Raw genomic sequence first — 14922 nt, forward strand, 5'->3', positions numbered from 1 at the left:
CAATACACAAGAAACAAATAAACAAATCATAAAATGGGCAGAAGATATGAACAGACACTTTTCCAATGAAGACATACAAATGGCTAACAGACACATGAAAAAAATGTTCAAAATCATTAGCCATCAGGGAAATTCAAATCAAAACCACACTAAGATACCACCTTACGCCAGTTAGAATGGCAAAAATTGACAAGGCAGGAAACAACAATTGTTGGAGAGGATGTGGAGAAAGGGGATCCCTCTTACACTGTTGGTGGGAATGCAAGTTGGTACAGCCACTCTGGAAAACAGTGTGGAGGTCCCTTAAAAAGTTAAAAATTGAGCTACCCTATGATCCAGCCATTGCTCTACTGGGTATTTACCCCAAAGATACAGACGTAGTGAAGAGAAGGGCACCCCAATATTCATAGCAGCATTGTCCACAATAGCTGAGTCATGGAAGAAGCTGATATGCCCTTCAACAGATGACTGGATTAAGAAGATGTTGTCCATATATACAATGGAGTATTACTCAGCCATCAAAAAGAACGATTTCTTAACGTTTGTAGCAACATGGATGGGACTGGAGGAGATAATGCTAAGTGAAATAAGTCAAGCAGAGAAAGACAATTATCATATGATTTCTCTCATCTATGGAACATAAGAAGTAGGAAGATCAGTAGGAGATGAAAGGGAAGAAGAAAGGGGGGTAAACAGAAGGGGGAATGAACCATGGGAGACTATGGACTCTGGGAAACAAACTGAGAGCTTCAGAGGGGAGTGAGGTGGTGGAATGGGATAGGCCGGTGATGGGTATTAAGGAGAGCACACATTGCATGGTGCACTGGGTGTTATACGCAAGTAATGAATCATGGAACTTTACATCAAAAACTAGGGATGTACTTTTTGGTGACTAACATAACATAATAAAAAATTATTATTAAAAAAATAAAAAATAAAAACACCAAAAAAAGATATTTTAGAACTCGTCCACCACCACTACACATTACATATCTAATCATAGTCTACCACAATCATCACTTCACCAGTTCAAGTGAATTGTAAAAATCTTACCTTATTTCAAGTTTCTTTACCCTCTTCCATTTATAATATGATTCTTAAGTACTTTTTCCATAGACATTGAAAAGCATATCAGACAATGTAATTTTTGTGTAAAACTGTCAAACATAATTTATAAAACTCAAGGAGGGAAGCCTTTTGTATTTACTAATATTGTAACTCTTTCTGTTATTCTTTCCTTTTTTTGTATGTTCTAAGATTCTTCCTTTCCTTCTTCCTTCCTTCCTTCCTTCCTTCCTTCCTTCCTTCCTTCCTTCCTCCCTTCCTTCCTTCCATATTTATTTATTTATTTTAGAGAGAACTCATGTGTGCATATGGGAATTGGGGGAGGTGCAGAAGTAGAGAATCTTTAAGCAGATGCCCTGCTGAGTGTGGAGACCCACTTGGGGCTTGATCTCAGGACCCATGAGATCATGACCTGAGGTGAAACCAAGAGTCTGAGGCTCAACCAACTGAGCCACCCAAGCACCCCCAAGATTCTTTCATCATTTCTTCATTTTGAAAATTTCCTGTAGCTTTCTTTTGTAAAAATTCTCTTAATCTTTCTTTGCCTTTCTTTCCTCCTCCTCCTCCTCCTCTTCCTCCTCCTCCTCCTCCTCCTTCTTCTTCTTGTCTGAGAATGTGTTGATTTCTGGGTCATTCTCAAGGAATATTTTTGTTGAGTAAAGGATTCTTGATTGACCATTATTTTCTTTACCCCCTTGACAATGTTTTGACAGTTTCATTTGGTTTCTGTGATTTCTGATGGGAAATCTGCTATCACTTACGTTGTTTTTTCCATATGGGTGAGCTGACATTTCTCTCTTGCCACTCTTAAGAATTTTTTTTCTTTTTCTTTTTCTTTTTCTTTTTCTTTTTCTTTTTCTTTTTCTTTTTCTTTTTCTTTTTCTTTTTCTTTTTCTTTCTTTCTTTCTTTCTTTCTTTCTTTCTTTCTTTCGTTTTCAGAAGTTTGATTATGATGTGATTTGGTGTAGATTTCTTTGAGTTTATTGTATTTGCAGTTCACCCAGCTTCTTAAGCTTGTAAATTTATGTCTTTTGCCAGCTTTGGTTAATTTTCAGTCCTTATTTCTTTAAATTCTTGTTTAGCCTCACATTCTCTCCTCTCCTTCTGGGACAGAGATGAAATATTAGATATTTTGTTGGAGTCTCAGGTTCTTGAAGCTGTTATTATTATTACAATTATTATTTAAAGATTTTATTTATTTGTCAGAGAGAGAGAGAGTGAGCACACAAGCAGGGAGAGCAGCAGGCAGAGGGAGAAGCAAACTCCCAGCTGAGCTAAAGCCCCATGTGGGACTTGATCCCAGGATCCTGGGATCATGACCTCAGCCAAAGGCAGAGGCTTAACTGACTGAACCACCCAGGCATCCCTATGTTATTATTTTTAAGTTTGTTCTCACTTTATTGTTCAGATTAATTTCTATTCTATCTTCTAATCAAGTTCACTGATTGTTTTCTCTATCTTCTTCATTGTGCTGTTAAGACTCTTCCTGTGATTTAAAAATATTATTTATTGTATTTTTTTGTTCTAAAATTTCCATTTGGTTTTTCTTTATGTCTTTTATTTCTTTCCTGAGGCCTGCTATTTCTTTGTTGAGACTTACTATTTTTTTCATTCGTTTGAAGCATGCTTATATCAGGTCACTGAAGTATTTTTTTGATGACTGCTTTAAATTTTTGTCAGACAATTCTAACATCTGTGTCATATAGGTGTTGGTGTCTGTTGATTGCCTTTTCCCATTCAAGTTGAGATTTGGTATGACAAGTGATCTTTGATTGCATCCTGGACATTTGGGGTATTATGTTATTAGACTCAATTTTATTTAAATCTTCTGTTTTAGCAAGCTTTCTGACACTGTCCTGCTGGGAAAAGGAGGATGTCATCTTGTTATACCATGTGGGAACAGAAGTCCAGGTTTACTACTTGGCCTCCACTGATACCTGATGGGGCAGGGGTGCCTCAATATAGTGCTGAGGGAGAAAGTTCAGGTCCCCACTAGGCCTCTGCTAACAGCACTAGAGTGAGAGAGAGAGCCATTTTGTTACTACTCCCTTACTGGCATCACGGGGGAACAGGGATAAAAGTTGTGGCTTCCCTACTCGGCTTTCTCTGACACCATTCTGGAGGGGGATGGGTAGAGTGGAAACTGAGGCTCCCCACATGGTCTTTGTCAATGGGATGGCCATGGCACAGCAGGTTTTTCAGTGCTGGCTGTTGGCTGGGGGAGGTCAGTTATTACCTACACATTTTTTGTCTTGCTGGGCCGTCCCTTTCCTGTTCCTTTGGCCAGAGAGACCAGGCTTTTCTTGGGGCTTTTATTGTTTTTTCTTATTGGTATTTACAGTTTAACAACTTCTCCAACATCCAGGGTAGGATATATTAGAAGAAAGAAAATACAGGGAACTCACTGCTGTCATTCCTCAGGTCCCAAGATCTCCAGCCAATCTGTCCACTTTTCTCCACCTTCCAGTTTTCTTATGTATGTTTTATGTATAATGTCCAGAGTTTTTAGATGCCCTAAGTGGGGGAGGAATAGAGATAAGTGGATCTACCCCATTTTATGCCAGAAATGGAAATGATCATGCATTTTTAATTTATTTTTTTACTCCAATTTGCACGTGAGAGCATGGGGAAGATTTTGAAAAACAAGCAAAAAACCTCTACCTAATTCCTTCTCATTTTGTTCCTTCTCATTTTACCTGATTTTCCAAAATCCACATTTCTTTACTTTAATCCACATGTCTACTTCATGTCTTGTCTGCATATATATACTATGTTTGGGAACCTAGCAAAAAGTCCAAGGGACTGGGATGGGGTGGGAGATACGATTATGGAGGGAACCAACACCAGAATAACAACTTTGAATTTTTGGCTCTGGGGAACAATTTGAAGTGTTTAATCTACAATGATGATGATTTGATGCTTTGTCCAAATATATAGTAAGTGTGAGGTGTGGAAGCAGAAGACTTACTGGAAGTTGGGGGAGAGTAGAACCATGTTGTATGAAGCTGTGCAGATGACAAGAAGAGGGTGGGACCAGTGAAGCATGACCATCCCTTGGGGCTCACCCCAAGGGACTGTTTCCAGCTCATCCACCCGCTTCTAGGTAGATCCAGAAGGACAGTCTTTCCTCAAGTTTGTTGAACTAGCATTTGCTGCACATCTACTACGTTCAAGACCTCGTCAAGTAAAATAAAAGGACATCTGAGATGTGATTCTTGTTCTCCAAAAGCATATAGTACGGAAGCTTATCATCTTGTGGATTCTCTTTTCACATTATTTATCTCCTATACTTCACATGCCCTTCAGAGTGTAATTTTACCAGATAGAGGGAGCATTAAAAAACAAAATAAGGGGCGCCTGGGTGGCACAGCGGTTAAACGTCTGCCTTCAGCTCAGGGCGTGATCCCGGCGTTATGGGATCGAGCCCCACATCAGGCTCCTCTGCTATGAGCCTGCTTCTTCCTCTCCCACTCCCCCTGTTTGTGTTCCTTCTCTCACTGGCTGTCTCTATCTCTGTCAAATAAATAAATAAAATCTTTAAACAAAACAAAACAAAAACAAAATAAAATGAAATCAAACAGAGAGAGAAAAGCCTCCCCCACCACAGCCTGAGGTAGCTCCAGGGGCAAGCATTAACCCGACTTCTAAGACAGTGCAAGGCGTGCCCAGGTACCCTCCCAGTCATTGGGTGGCTGCCCTGGCACACTCCACACACCTGACGCTGCTCAGGGAGAAGCAGGCAGCTTGTAACAGCTTTTCCAGTCAAAGGACATCTGGTTTAGCAGGCAGTAGCTGGCAGAGACAAAGCTCAGCTGATTGTGATCTTTAGCTTTCCTGGGCAGTGACACATTCAGGCCCGCAGGAAGTGACAGTTTCAGAGGCAGGGTATGATGCCCAGGAGAAATGTCCTCAAAATCCTCTGCATTGCGCTGGCTCTGGTTATTGCCATCGATGTCCTCCTGGTATTTTATACCAAGAAGACATTACGAAAGTTGGCTTGGGAAAATCTCCAAAAGCAGCTTCATTTGCCTCTGTCTGAATGGAACAGGACAGCCATAAAGAGACTTTCTCACGTGGAGGGGGATTTGCAGCATCTGAGTAAGTTTATAACATTAACTTGGAGGGATGATGATGATGGTAATGGTGTGTGTGTGTGTGTGTGTGTGTGTTTAGGGACACTTAGAAAAAAGCGGTATGGAGGAAATAATGAATGAGACATCACATTCTTATTTCTCAGTTGCTCAGTTAAGCATCTGACATTGAATTCAATCCCTCCAAATGGGACGTAAGTGAGAATTAGTGGGAATCAGAGCAAGCAGTTGAGGGGAGTGGAGCAGAATGTGTCTATGTGAGTGGCGATGATCACAGGTATATGCATGTAGGCAGGGAGATTGAGGCTCAGTATAAAAATCCCTGAGAGACTCAGTAATAACTAGGCACAGCCTGTCCTTATGCCTTTGTGTGGCAGGAGCTGTTAAACAGAGGTGACAGTCTCTGGGGCAAAGGCCTCCCTTCCATGTTGCTGTGAGCTCCCATCAGGAATTAATGGGGACTTGTTAGAGGACCTAAGATTGAACCCTGATATGGCCATGATAAGCAAGTTTTTATCTCTCTCTGCCACAGACTCTGGATCTGTAGATGGAGATGAGAGGTTACCTGCCGGGTCTGATACAGTTGTAAAATATATGCAGAAAATGTTCTGTAAACAGATAAGCATCACATATTTACCTCTCTCTTTTTAAGTTGAGGTATAACTGACATCTAACATTATGTTAGTTTCAGGTATGCAACATAATGGTTCAATATTTGTATATATTGTAAAATGATCACCATAATAAATCTAGTTAACATACATCATCACATAGTTATAAAATTTTATATGCAAATACAGGATTAACTGTAGTCACCATGCTGTGCATCAGATCCCATAACTTATTTATTTTATAACTGGAAGTTTGTACCTTTTCATGCCCTTTACTCATTTCACCCACCCCCCATCCCGTCTTTCGAAACCACCAATCTACTCTCTGTATCTATGAGCTCATTCCCAGCCCTGTCTTTTTGTTTTGTTTTGTTTTAGATTCCACATATAAATGAGATCATACAGTAATTATCTTTTTCTGTCTGACTTATCCAACTTAGCAGGATGCCCTAAAGATTTACCAAACTTTAACTTCTTCACATGAATTCTGGGGTTTTTAAAAAAATTTTTTTCTGGGGTTTATTTTTGATTCTGGCTTGCCATGAAGTCTAATCCCTCTGAATTTTATGTGTCTCAGGATCTGACTCCAGCGAGGGGAAGCAGCTGTGTTTCCTCTGCTCCCAAATGACAGGGATCTAAAGCTTGGGCCCCTGAAGGGAAGTGTTGAATGTGTGAGCAGGGAAATAACTGCGCGGACATGAAGGTGTGTGCACATGGGGAAATATCCTTTTTATAATAGAATTGAGATTGTCAGGCTTCAGGGTGAGGGCAAGGGATAGATAGAAGGACAGGAAACAGGAGACAGGAGAAGCAAAAGGAAGAGTTTATATGGAGACTGGAGGAAAAAGGGAAAACAAGATGAAGGGAGAGAGAAAAAGCACCATAGCATCATATACGTCCTCCTTCATAAGAGTCATCATATTTTATTGTGGTATAAGTTTCTGAAAGGCAAGTTTCATAAGGGCTGGTTTTGTGAGTGTTTTATAGAGTGTCTTACCACTCTATTCCCTGTATCTGGCATGTAGAAATTATTAATCAATGAATAATAAATAAATAAATAAAAATTAATAAATGAACGACTGTGGGAAGGAGAAAACAGAAGACAGGCAGACAAGGATGAAGGGAAGAGGGGTACAAGGCAAGAAAGTAGACGAAACACAGAGAAGATTGTCAGATCCAGAAGCCCTGGCTTTGAGCACACCCCAGTGGTTTAACATTAACTATGCAAATGTGCTTAGTACAGCTTCACCAGAGGATGCCTGTGTACCTAACTAGTCACTGTCATTCTGGGGCAGAACACCCAGACCACACCAGGACTCTCTCACCCAACCCCAGGCTTCATCCTTTTGGCTCAGCCTCCTCTGGCCTTAAAACAGCAGGACTTCTGCCTAGAGCCTGGCTACGTTTTCCTTCAACTGGGACACAGTATGCCTTGAGAGCCACCCAGAGCCATCTCAGGTGCATTTCCCCTCCTTCTTTGCAATGACCAGTTCTTCCTTTTCTTGTTATTCTTGGTGCTTCCCCCTTTATTCACTCTAAAATGATATGGTGTCAGGGACTCCCTGCCACATGAGATGAATTTCAGAATGTCTTCTGGACCCTTGTTCCAGATCACAGATTCTCTTCTTTCCTAAAGGGCTTCCTGGAATCAAAAGCCTGTTCAATTACCAATCATCCTGGTTGCTCATTGTCTCCAAGATGATTGACAAAAGTCATAAGTCAATAAGGACGTCTACACAAATTATGTAAACTATCAAGAACAAAAGCAAACACATGATGATAATGTGGGAGGGGTTGATGACCCTAAACTAATTTTATGGAAACTCCCTAAATGTACTTAAAAGTCCCACCACAGAGACGACGCTGGGTGTGCCCCCTTGGGTTCTGGAAAGTTTCAGTATCGTCATGGGGACGGTCTAGTGACACTGTATTCATCCTGCTGGACTCTGCACTTACATCCTCAAATTGATTCTAGGGTGTCCAGGTCCAAACAATTTCCCATTGACAGCAGCGATGGAAGAGAAAAATTAGATATTCCCAAGAGGAGCATAGGGGAATTCAAAGGCACAGGGAACCCAGGCCACCCTATGACCCTCATATACTTAGAACATAAGAGTTTGAATGAAAATACTATTCAATTCAGAAAACTATAAAAATTCTGCTCTCATTTTTGTTTTCCACTGGAGCAAATATGCTTGGTAATCACATGAGCCTTTTATAAAAGACCAACCATTTATTTTGCTTATGGAGTTTGCTTTGACCATCCTTTTTTTGCTTTCATAGAACACCCTCATCAAGCAGGTGCCCCTGACTGCAATCATCCACATCTAACTTGCAGGAAAGTACTAGATGGGCTAGAAGGTGATACTATCAGTCTGGTTGGAATTTAGTGGGTTAGGGAGAATTAGTAGGAACTAAATGGGTCCTTATGGTAGAGTGTCTTGATTATCATTTTGGGGTTTAGTGCTGAGGAGTGTCATAATCCATGTTGGGCTTAGGAAATATTAATTGGCTCTAGATTTGGTCTGATTGAGGAGAGTCAGAGGTCTGTCACAGTAATCTTTTACCTCATTATGAAAATCTGGTTTCCCTCTTTCCTCTGCTAACATTTCTCTGGCTGACCTCCCTGACAAGTTTTCTCTCTCATGACAGACTTTGTAATGGCTTCTGGTTTAGTCTTTGTCTCTGCCCCCAATCCTGCTATACCCCTGGGCAATGCAGTGTCATCATTCAATACCTTGCCCTTTCCATCTGTGAAGTTCTTTACCTACATCCCCTCTCACATTTCTGTGGTGCATTCTGGACTTTGTCATCTCCCAGAATTGTTCACCTCAGAAGTGACAAATTCATGATATCCATTCCTGATTGAAACCTCGTGACTGCAATACATCCATCCAATTTTTCTCTATAACAGTACCATTTCTCCAACTCTGCTCTTTGTAACTCCATTGCATACTTGTTCCGTTGCATCCTCCTAGGAACCCCCCCCCCACACACACACTGTGTGAAATCAATCGCTCACCTTCTCTGTACCTTCACCCAAGTGCTTGGTACTGCTGAAAAAATTCTCATAACTGAACCACTACAAATTCATGGTCACTTGTCTCAACTGACCCTCTCTGGCCCCACAGTGCTTCTGTGTTTCACAAATCAGGTCTTACTCCAATTCCTTATCATAACAATTTAAAAAGTTTCTCACTTTTCTTAATCCCCTTCCTCACTTCTCCCCACCCCTCCCTCAGAAGAGGAAACAGAGAAAATAGAATTAATAGCCAAATTTTATTGTGTGCCAGGCTCTGTCCTTAGCACTTTTTATGTATTAATCCACTTAGTTATCACAGGAACCCTTCGAGGTACTTGGTAAATCTAATACACCAAGAAGAGAAATCTACTGGCCAAGGTCACCCAGGTAGGAAAGGATAGGGTTGCCAGGCTAAGGAGCCTAGACTTTTAACATCTATAGGGTAAATTGTTGGATAGGATCAGCCTGTCTTGTTTGCCACCCTCCTTAGGAACTAGCCAGAGGAGATGCTGCATAAGTCTTTGGTGAATCGATAGTCCAGATAAGAGTCAAAAGGCAATTAGACAGGAGTGGAATGAAAAGAAAAGGATGAATTCTACCTTGAAGAGGCATACGCTACACACATAGGCAACTGAATGGAAGTAGGGAAACAGAGTCAAAGGAGACCTGAGTTTTGGGGGTTGGTACCATTTGTAGAAATAGGGAGATAACCTCAGGAGAGTTGGGAGGAAAGTGATGAGTTCAGTTGTTAAGGAATTTGGGGAACTTGGGAAAAGCAAAATGAGAGGCATCTCCAATAGACATTTAAGATGAAAGTTATGATGGTGATGAAGACCAACATTGACTGAGTATTTATTAAGTGACAAGTACTGTTTTAACAGACTCATTTAATTCTCCTCAAAATCTATGCAGCAAGTGCAACTGTGATTATCCGCATTCAGAGAGGTTAAGATGCTTTCCTTAGGCCATGCAATTGCTTGGTGGCAGAGGTGATTTTCAAATTTAGGCAGTCGGAATCTAGAACTGCAGATTGTGTGTTGGGGGTTATAGTGGCCTTGAGATGAAAGGCAAAGCCTTGGGGATAGATGAGATCACCAGGGATGGGAGGGGACAGAGGACAAGAGGTGGGGTAATATTTGGGGGACAGGGCAGAGGAGCTTGTTGGATCCCATCTGAAATTCTATGATGCAGAGTACTCACTGAGAGAAAAGTGATGGCAGCAGAGCCAGTGTAAGCTGAGGTGAACTTGGCTGGGGGCAAGTGGTAGAGTCAGGTGAAGCTGGTTGGTTTTTCTTCTGTTGATATTCCTAGCTGAATGGTCATGTGCCCAGGCTCCAAGATGGAGTTATATCATCGGCCTTGTATCTGGAGACAAGGCCACTGGTTTGGATGGCACCAAGGAGAAGATATATTTAATACCAAAATCAGACTCAGCTAAGCTGGCTCTCTGTGAAATACTAATAGATTCTCCTCCTTCCTTTGGGTAGGGTGATAGTAAGTCCTGGTTTGCCTAGAATGGTCCAGCTTTACACCTGTTGTCCTGGTGATACTTGTTGCATAACTATTAATAGGACCCCATCTACTCTGAAAAGTGTCCAAATTAGATGGATTAATTTTATCTTCATCACTAATTTAGGGGCATTGGGTATTTGAGTGGATTGGCAGGCAGAAGCACTTACATTAAGTAATTACTTCTTTTTTCTCTTTCTCTGTGGAGTCCACAGAGTTGAGCTTGAGGTACATATGGTGAGACTCTCCAAACATAGAACTTATAGGGTTGTTGTAAAGGTGACATAAATAATGGATGGAAAAGTGCTTTGAAATTTGGAGGCTACCTTCCAAAACTATTGATATTGGTGTCATGGATCCTAGAAGGCCTCTTCTGTATGAAAGTGTCCTCTGCCTGGGCCTATCACTATTTTTTCTTCTCTCCTCTCCTCTTCTCTTCTCTTTCTCTTTCTCTTTCTCCTCTCCTCTCCTCTCCTCTCCTCTCCTCTCCTCTTCTTCTCTTCTCTTCTCTTCGTCTTTCCTTCCTTCTTTCCTTTCCCTTTCTCTTTTCTTTTCTCTTCTCTTCTTTCTCTTTCTTTCTTTCTTTCTTTCTTTCTTTCTTTCTTTCTTTCTTTCTGAGAGTATTTCTCAAATTAATGTGACCATTAGATTTATCTAGAGCAATTATTAAAAATTCAGGTTCCCAGGTTCCACCCCAGACCTACTGAATCAGAATCTCTGGGGGACACCAGGGATTCCGTATTTTTAACAAACTTTTGAAGACATTGTTATGATCAAGCAATTTGGAAAATATGGGGTTAGGACATCTCCAATTTAAAAGTTCTTGACAATCAAATATATAAGTGAAGGAAATGGTGGATAATGATGGAGGTTGGAATAGATCTGCCTTTGTTAGCCACTGATAGTGTAGTATGATGTTTCTCAAATTTCATTGTACAAAGGAATTACTCCTTGATTTTTGTTAAAAATGCAGATTCTGTAACTTCGCTTTTCCCTATCTGTACCTGACTCTATGATTCTGATTTAGTTGATTTGGGGATAAGCCTGAATACCTACTTTTAAAATAATCACGACAATTCTGATGTAAGTGTTTCTTGGGCCTTATTCTGAAAAATATTAGCTCATTATCAATCTATTTCTCAGATCATAGTTCCTAGAGAACCTTAAAGGTGTGGGACTCAGGATAGATAAGCTCTCATAAAGGTTTAGGAGAGGTGTGTTCTCGTGCACACCTGGCCAGGACAGCCTTGCATAGTTCTGACAAATTCCCTTGACATACTGCATCTCCTGGGATAAGAGACTGCACATTTCAGAATTTGGAGAGGAAAACATTTCAAGAAAATTTGGATGGAAAACAATACCCAGGATTACCTGAAATATTTTTTCCCTTGCCCTTCATTTGCAGAAGAAAGTATGAAATTGGCTATGAAGCAAGAAGAAAATGTCAACAACACAGTGGTGAGAGTGAAAAAAGAATATCATGTTCAAAAGGCATTGAAACTCAAAGCAAGTGAGACCAAGAAGCACAAACCCAAAGAGATACTCTTCCCAGACTCACAGCTTTTTAGGCAGTGGGGTAAGGATCTTTCTGAGGCCCAGCAGAAAAAGGCTGAGGACCTTTTTGAGAAGTTTGGTTACAACGTTTACCTCAGTAACCAGTTGCCTTTCAATCACACCATCCCAGACATGCGAGATTCCAGGTAGGATGGACCAAGTGTGGATTGCCAAGGGACCTTGATTTAATTGGGGGATGAGCTTTGGGAGCAATGAAAGTCATGGTTTGAAAGAGGGTTGAGGAATGGAAAATTGATGGGAAAGGAGTTCTGGTAGACTGACTGAGCAGAGTTCTTGTTTTTAATCCATTTTATAATGGCAGCTCAGAAAGGACAACTGATTGGTGCAAGTGTTTACAGCCCCTTAGAGATGGGCAGAGATGTCGCAGAAATAGATCCTTGCGAATTCTGATGATGAATCTAATTCATAATTGTACAGATGAGGAAACTGAGGAAAGACTTGTGCAAGTCACACTGAAGTTAATGGCTCTACTTGCTCTCCTGGTGTTTTCCTCAAATTCTCTGTGTGAATCCCTCTCTGTTATTAATTCTAATTTAAAGAGATTTCCCTCTCTTTCTCCATCAGTTTCTTGTTCCCATTACTTTTTCTGTCTTTGCTTCTCCCACCATCCTTCATAAATTTTAAGAATAACAACTTTGTTGAGATATAATGCATATACAATTCATCAATTTAAAGTGTACAATTTAATGGTTTTTAGTATATTCACAGAGTGGTGCACCATCACCATAATAAATTTTAAAACATTTTCATCACTTCGAAAAAAATTTCATATCCATTAACAACCCCTCCTTATTTATCTATAATTCCTCATCCCTAGGCAACCATTAATCCACTTTCTGTCCCTATGGATTTACCTATTCTTGACATTTCACATAAACGGAATAATATAATATATGGGTCTTTCATGACTGGCTTTTTTCACTTAGAATAATGTTTTATCATCATTATTATTATTATTATTATTATTATTATTTTATTATGTTCAGTTAGCCAACATATAGTACATCATTAGTTTTTGATGTAGTGTTCAACGATTCATTAGTTGCATATAACACCCAGTGCTCATCACAACATGTGCCCTCCTTAATACCCATCACCTGGCTGCACCATCACCCCAAACCCCTCTCCTCTGAAACCCTCAGCTTGTTTTCTGGAGTCCAGAGTCTGTCATGGTTTGTGTCCCTCACTGATTTCTTCCCCTTCAGTTTTCCCTCCCTTCCCCTATGGTCCTCCATGCTATTCCTTATGTTCCACATATGAGTGAAACCATACGATAATTATCTTTCTCTGCTTGACTTATTTAACTTAGCACAATCCCTTCCAGTTCCATCCATGTCAATGCAAATGGTGGGTATTCACCTTTTCTGATGGACGAGTAATATTCCATTATATATATGTACCTAGAATAATGTTTACAAGTTACATTCATGTTATAACATGTATCAATACTTCACTCCTTTTATTGTCAAGTAATACTCTTTTGTACAGGTACACCACATTTTGTTTAATGTTTGCCAGTTAGTGGACATTTGGATTGTTACCACTTTTTGACTATTAGGAATAATACTGCTCTGAATATTCATGTGTAAGTTTTTGTGTGGACATATGTCTGCAGTTTTCTTGGTTATACACTAGAAGTATAATTTCTGAGTTATATGATAACTCTATATTTAACATTTCAAGGAACTGCTAGACTGTTTTCCAAAGTGACGGCATCATTGTATATTCTCTCTAGCAGTATATGAGAGTGCTGGTTTTTCCACATCCTCACCAATATTTGCTATTTGTCTTTTGATAATATACATTCTAGTGATGTGAAGTGGTATACCATTGGGATCTTAATTTAAATTTTCCTGATGCCTAATGATGCTGAGCATCTTTTCATGTGCATATCGGCTATTTGTATACCTTCTTTGGAGAAATGTCTATTTAGAGACTTTCTCCTTTTAAAAATCAGTTTATTTTTTTAATAGTGAGTGGCAAGTGCTCTTTACATATCCTAGATACAAGCTCCAATCAGACATATGGTGTATCCCTTGTGAATTGTCTTTTCACTTTCTTCACGGTTTTCTTTGTTATACAAAGGTTATTAATTTGATTTTGTCCAATTCATCTCATTTTTTTCCTATGGTTGCTTGTGTTTGGATGTCATATTTAAGAAACTAATGCTTAATGCAAAGTCATGAAGATTTATGCATTTTTCCCCTAAAAGTTTTGTAGTGTTAATCTTACATTTAGTTTTCGTCCATTTAAAATTAATTTTTGGACATGGTGTGACATAGAGGTCCAACTTCATTTTCTTGCATATGACTATCCAGGTGTCCTAGCACACTTTGTTGAAGAGACTACTTTTTCCACATTGGATTGTCTTGCCACCCTTGTCAAAATGAATTGGTCATAAATGTAAGAATTTATTTCCAGATATCAATCCTGTCTCATTGATAGGTCTATTCCTTATGCCAGTAACTCACTGACTTGACAACTGCAGCTTTTGTAGTAAGTTTTAAAATCAAGAAGTATGAGTCTTCCAAATTTCTTCTTGTTCAAGATTGTTTTAGTGCTTCCAGGACCTTGAATTTCTTTTTTTTTCTTTTTAAATGATTTTTTATTATATTATGTTAGTCACCATACAGTACATCCCCAGATTCCGATGTAAAGTTTGATGCTCCATTAGTTGCGTATAACACCCAGTGTACCATGCAATACGTGCCCTCCTTACCATCCATCACCAGACTATCCCATTCCCCCACCCCCCTCCCCTCTGAAGTCCTCAGTTTGTTTCTCATAGTCCATAGTCTCTCCATGTTTCATTCCCCCTTCTGATTAACCCCCCTTTCTTNCCCTTTCTTTATCCCTTTCTTACCCTACCAATCATCCTAGTTCTTATGTTCCATAGATGAGAGAAATCATATGATAACTGTCTTTCTCTGCTTGACTTATTTCACTTAACATTATCTGCTCCAGTGCTGTCCATGTTGCAGCAAATGTTGAGAATTTGTTTTTTCTTATAGCTGAGTAATATTCCATTGTATATATGGACCACAGCTTC

The 14922-nt window shown here is 39.8% G+C and overlaps 1 protein-coding gene across 1 annotated transcript in view; it reads left to right on the forward strand.

Moving 5' to 3' along the window:
* The first annotated feature begins 4952 nt into the window (after window positions 1-4952).
* Window positions 4953-14922, forward strand: part of GALNT8 (polypeptide N-acetylgalactosaminyltransferase 8) — a 49986-nt gene continuing 40016 nt past the window's right edge. Inside the window, 2 exon segments of the mRNA XM_002920448.2 lie at window positions 4953-5163; window positions 11704-11998. Coding sequence (XP_002920494.1) covers window positions 4953-5163; window positions 11704-11998 — 506 coding nt within the window.

The sequence above is a fragment of the Ailuropoda melanoleuca genome, chromosome 16 (genome assembly GCF_002007445.2).
Source record: "Ailuropoda melanoleuca isolate Jingjing chromosome 16, ASM200744v2, whole genome shotgun sequence".
NCBI classification, from domain to species: Eukaryota; Metazoa; Chordata; class Mammalia; order Carnivora; family Ursidae; genus Ailuropoda; species Ailuropoda melanoleuca.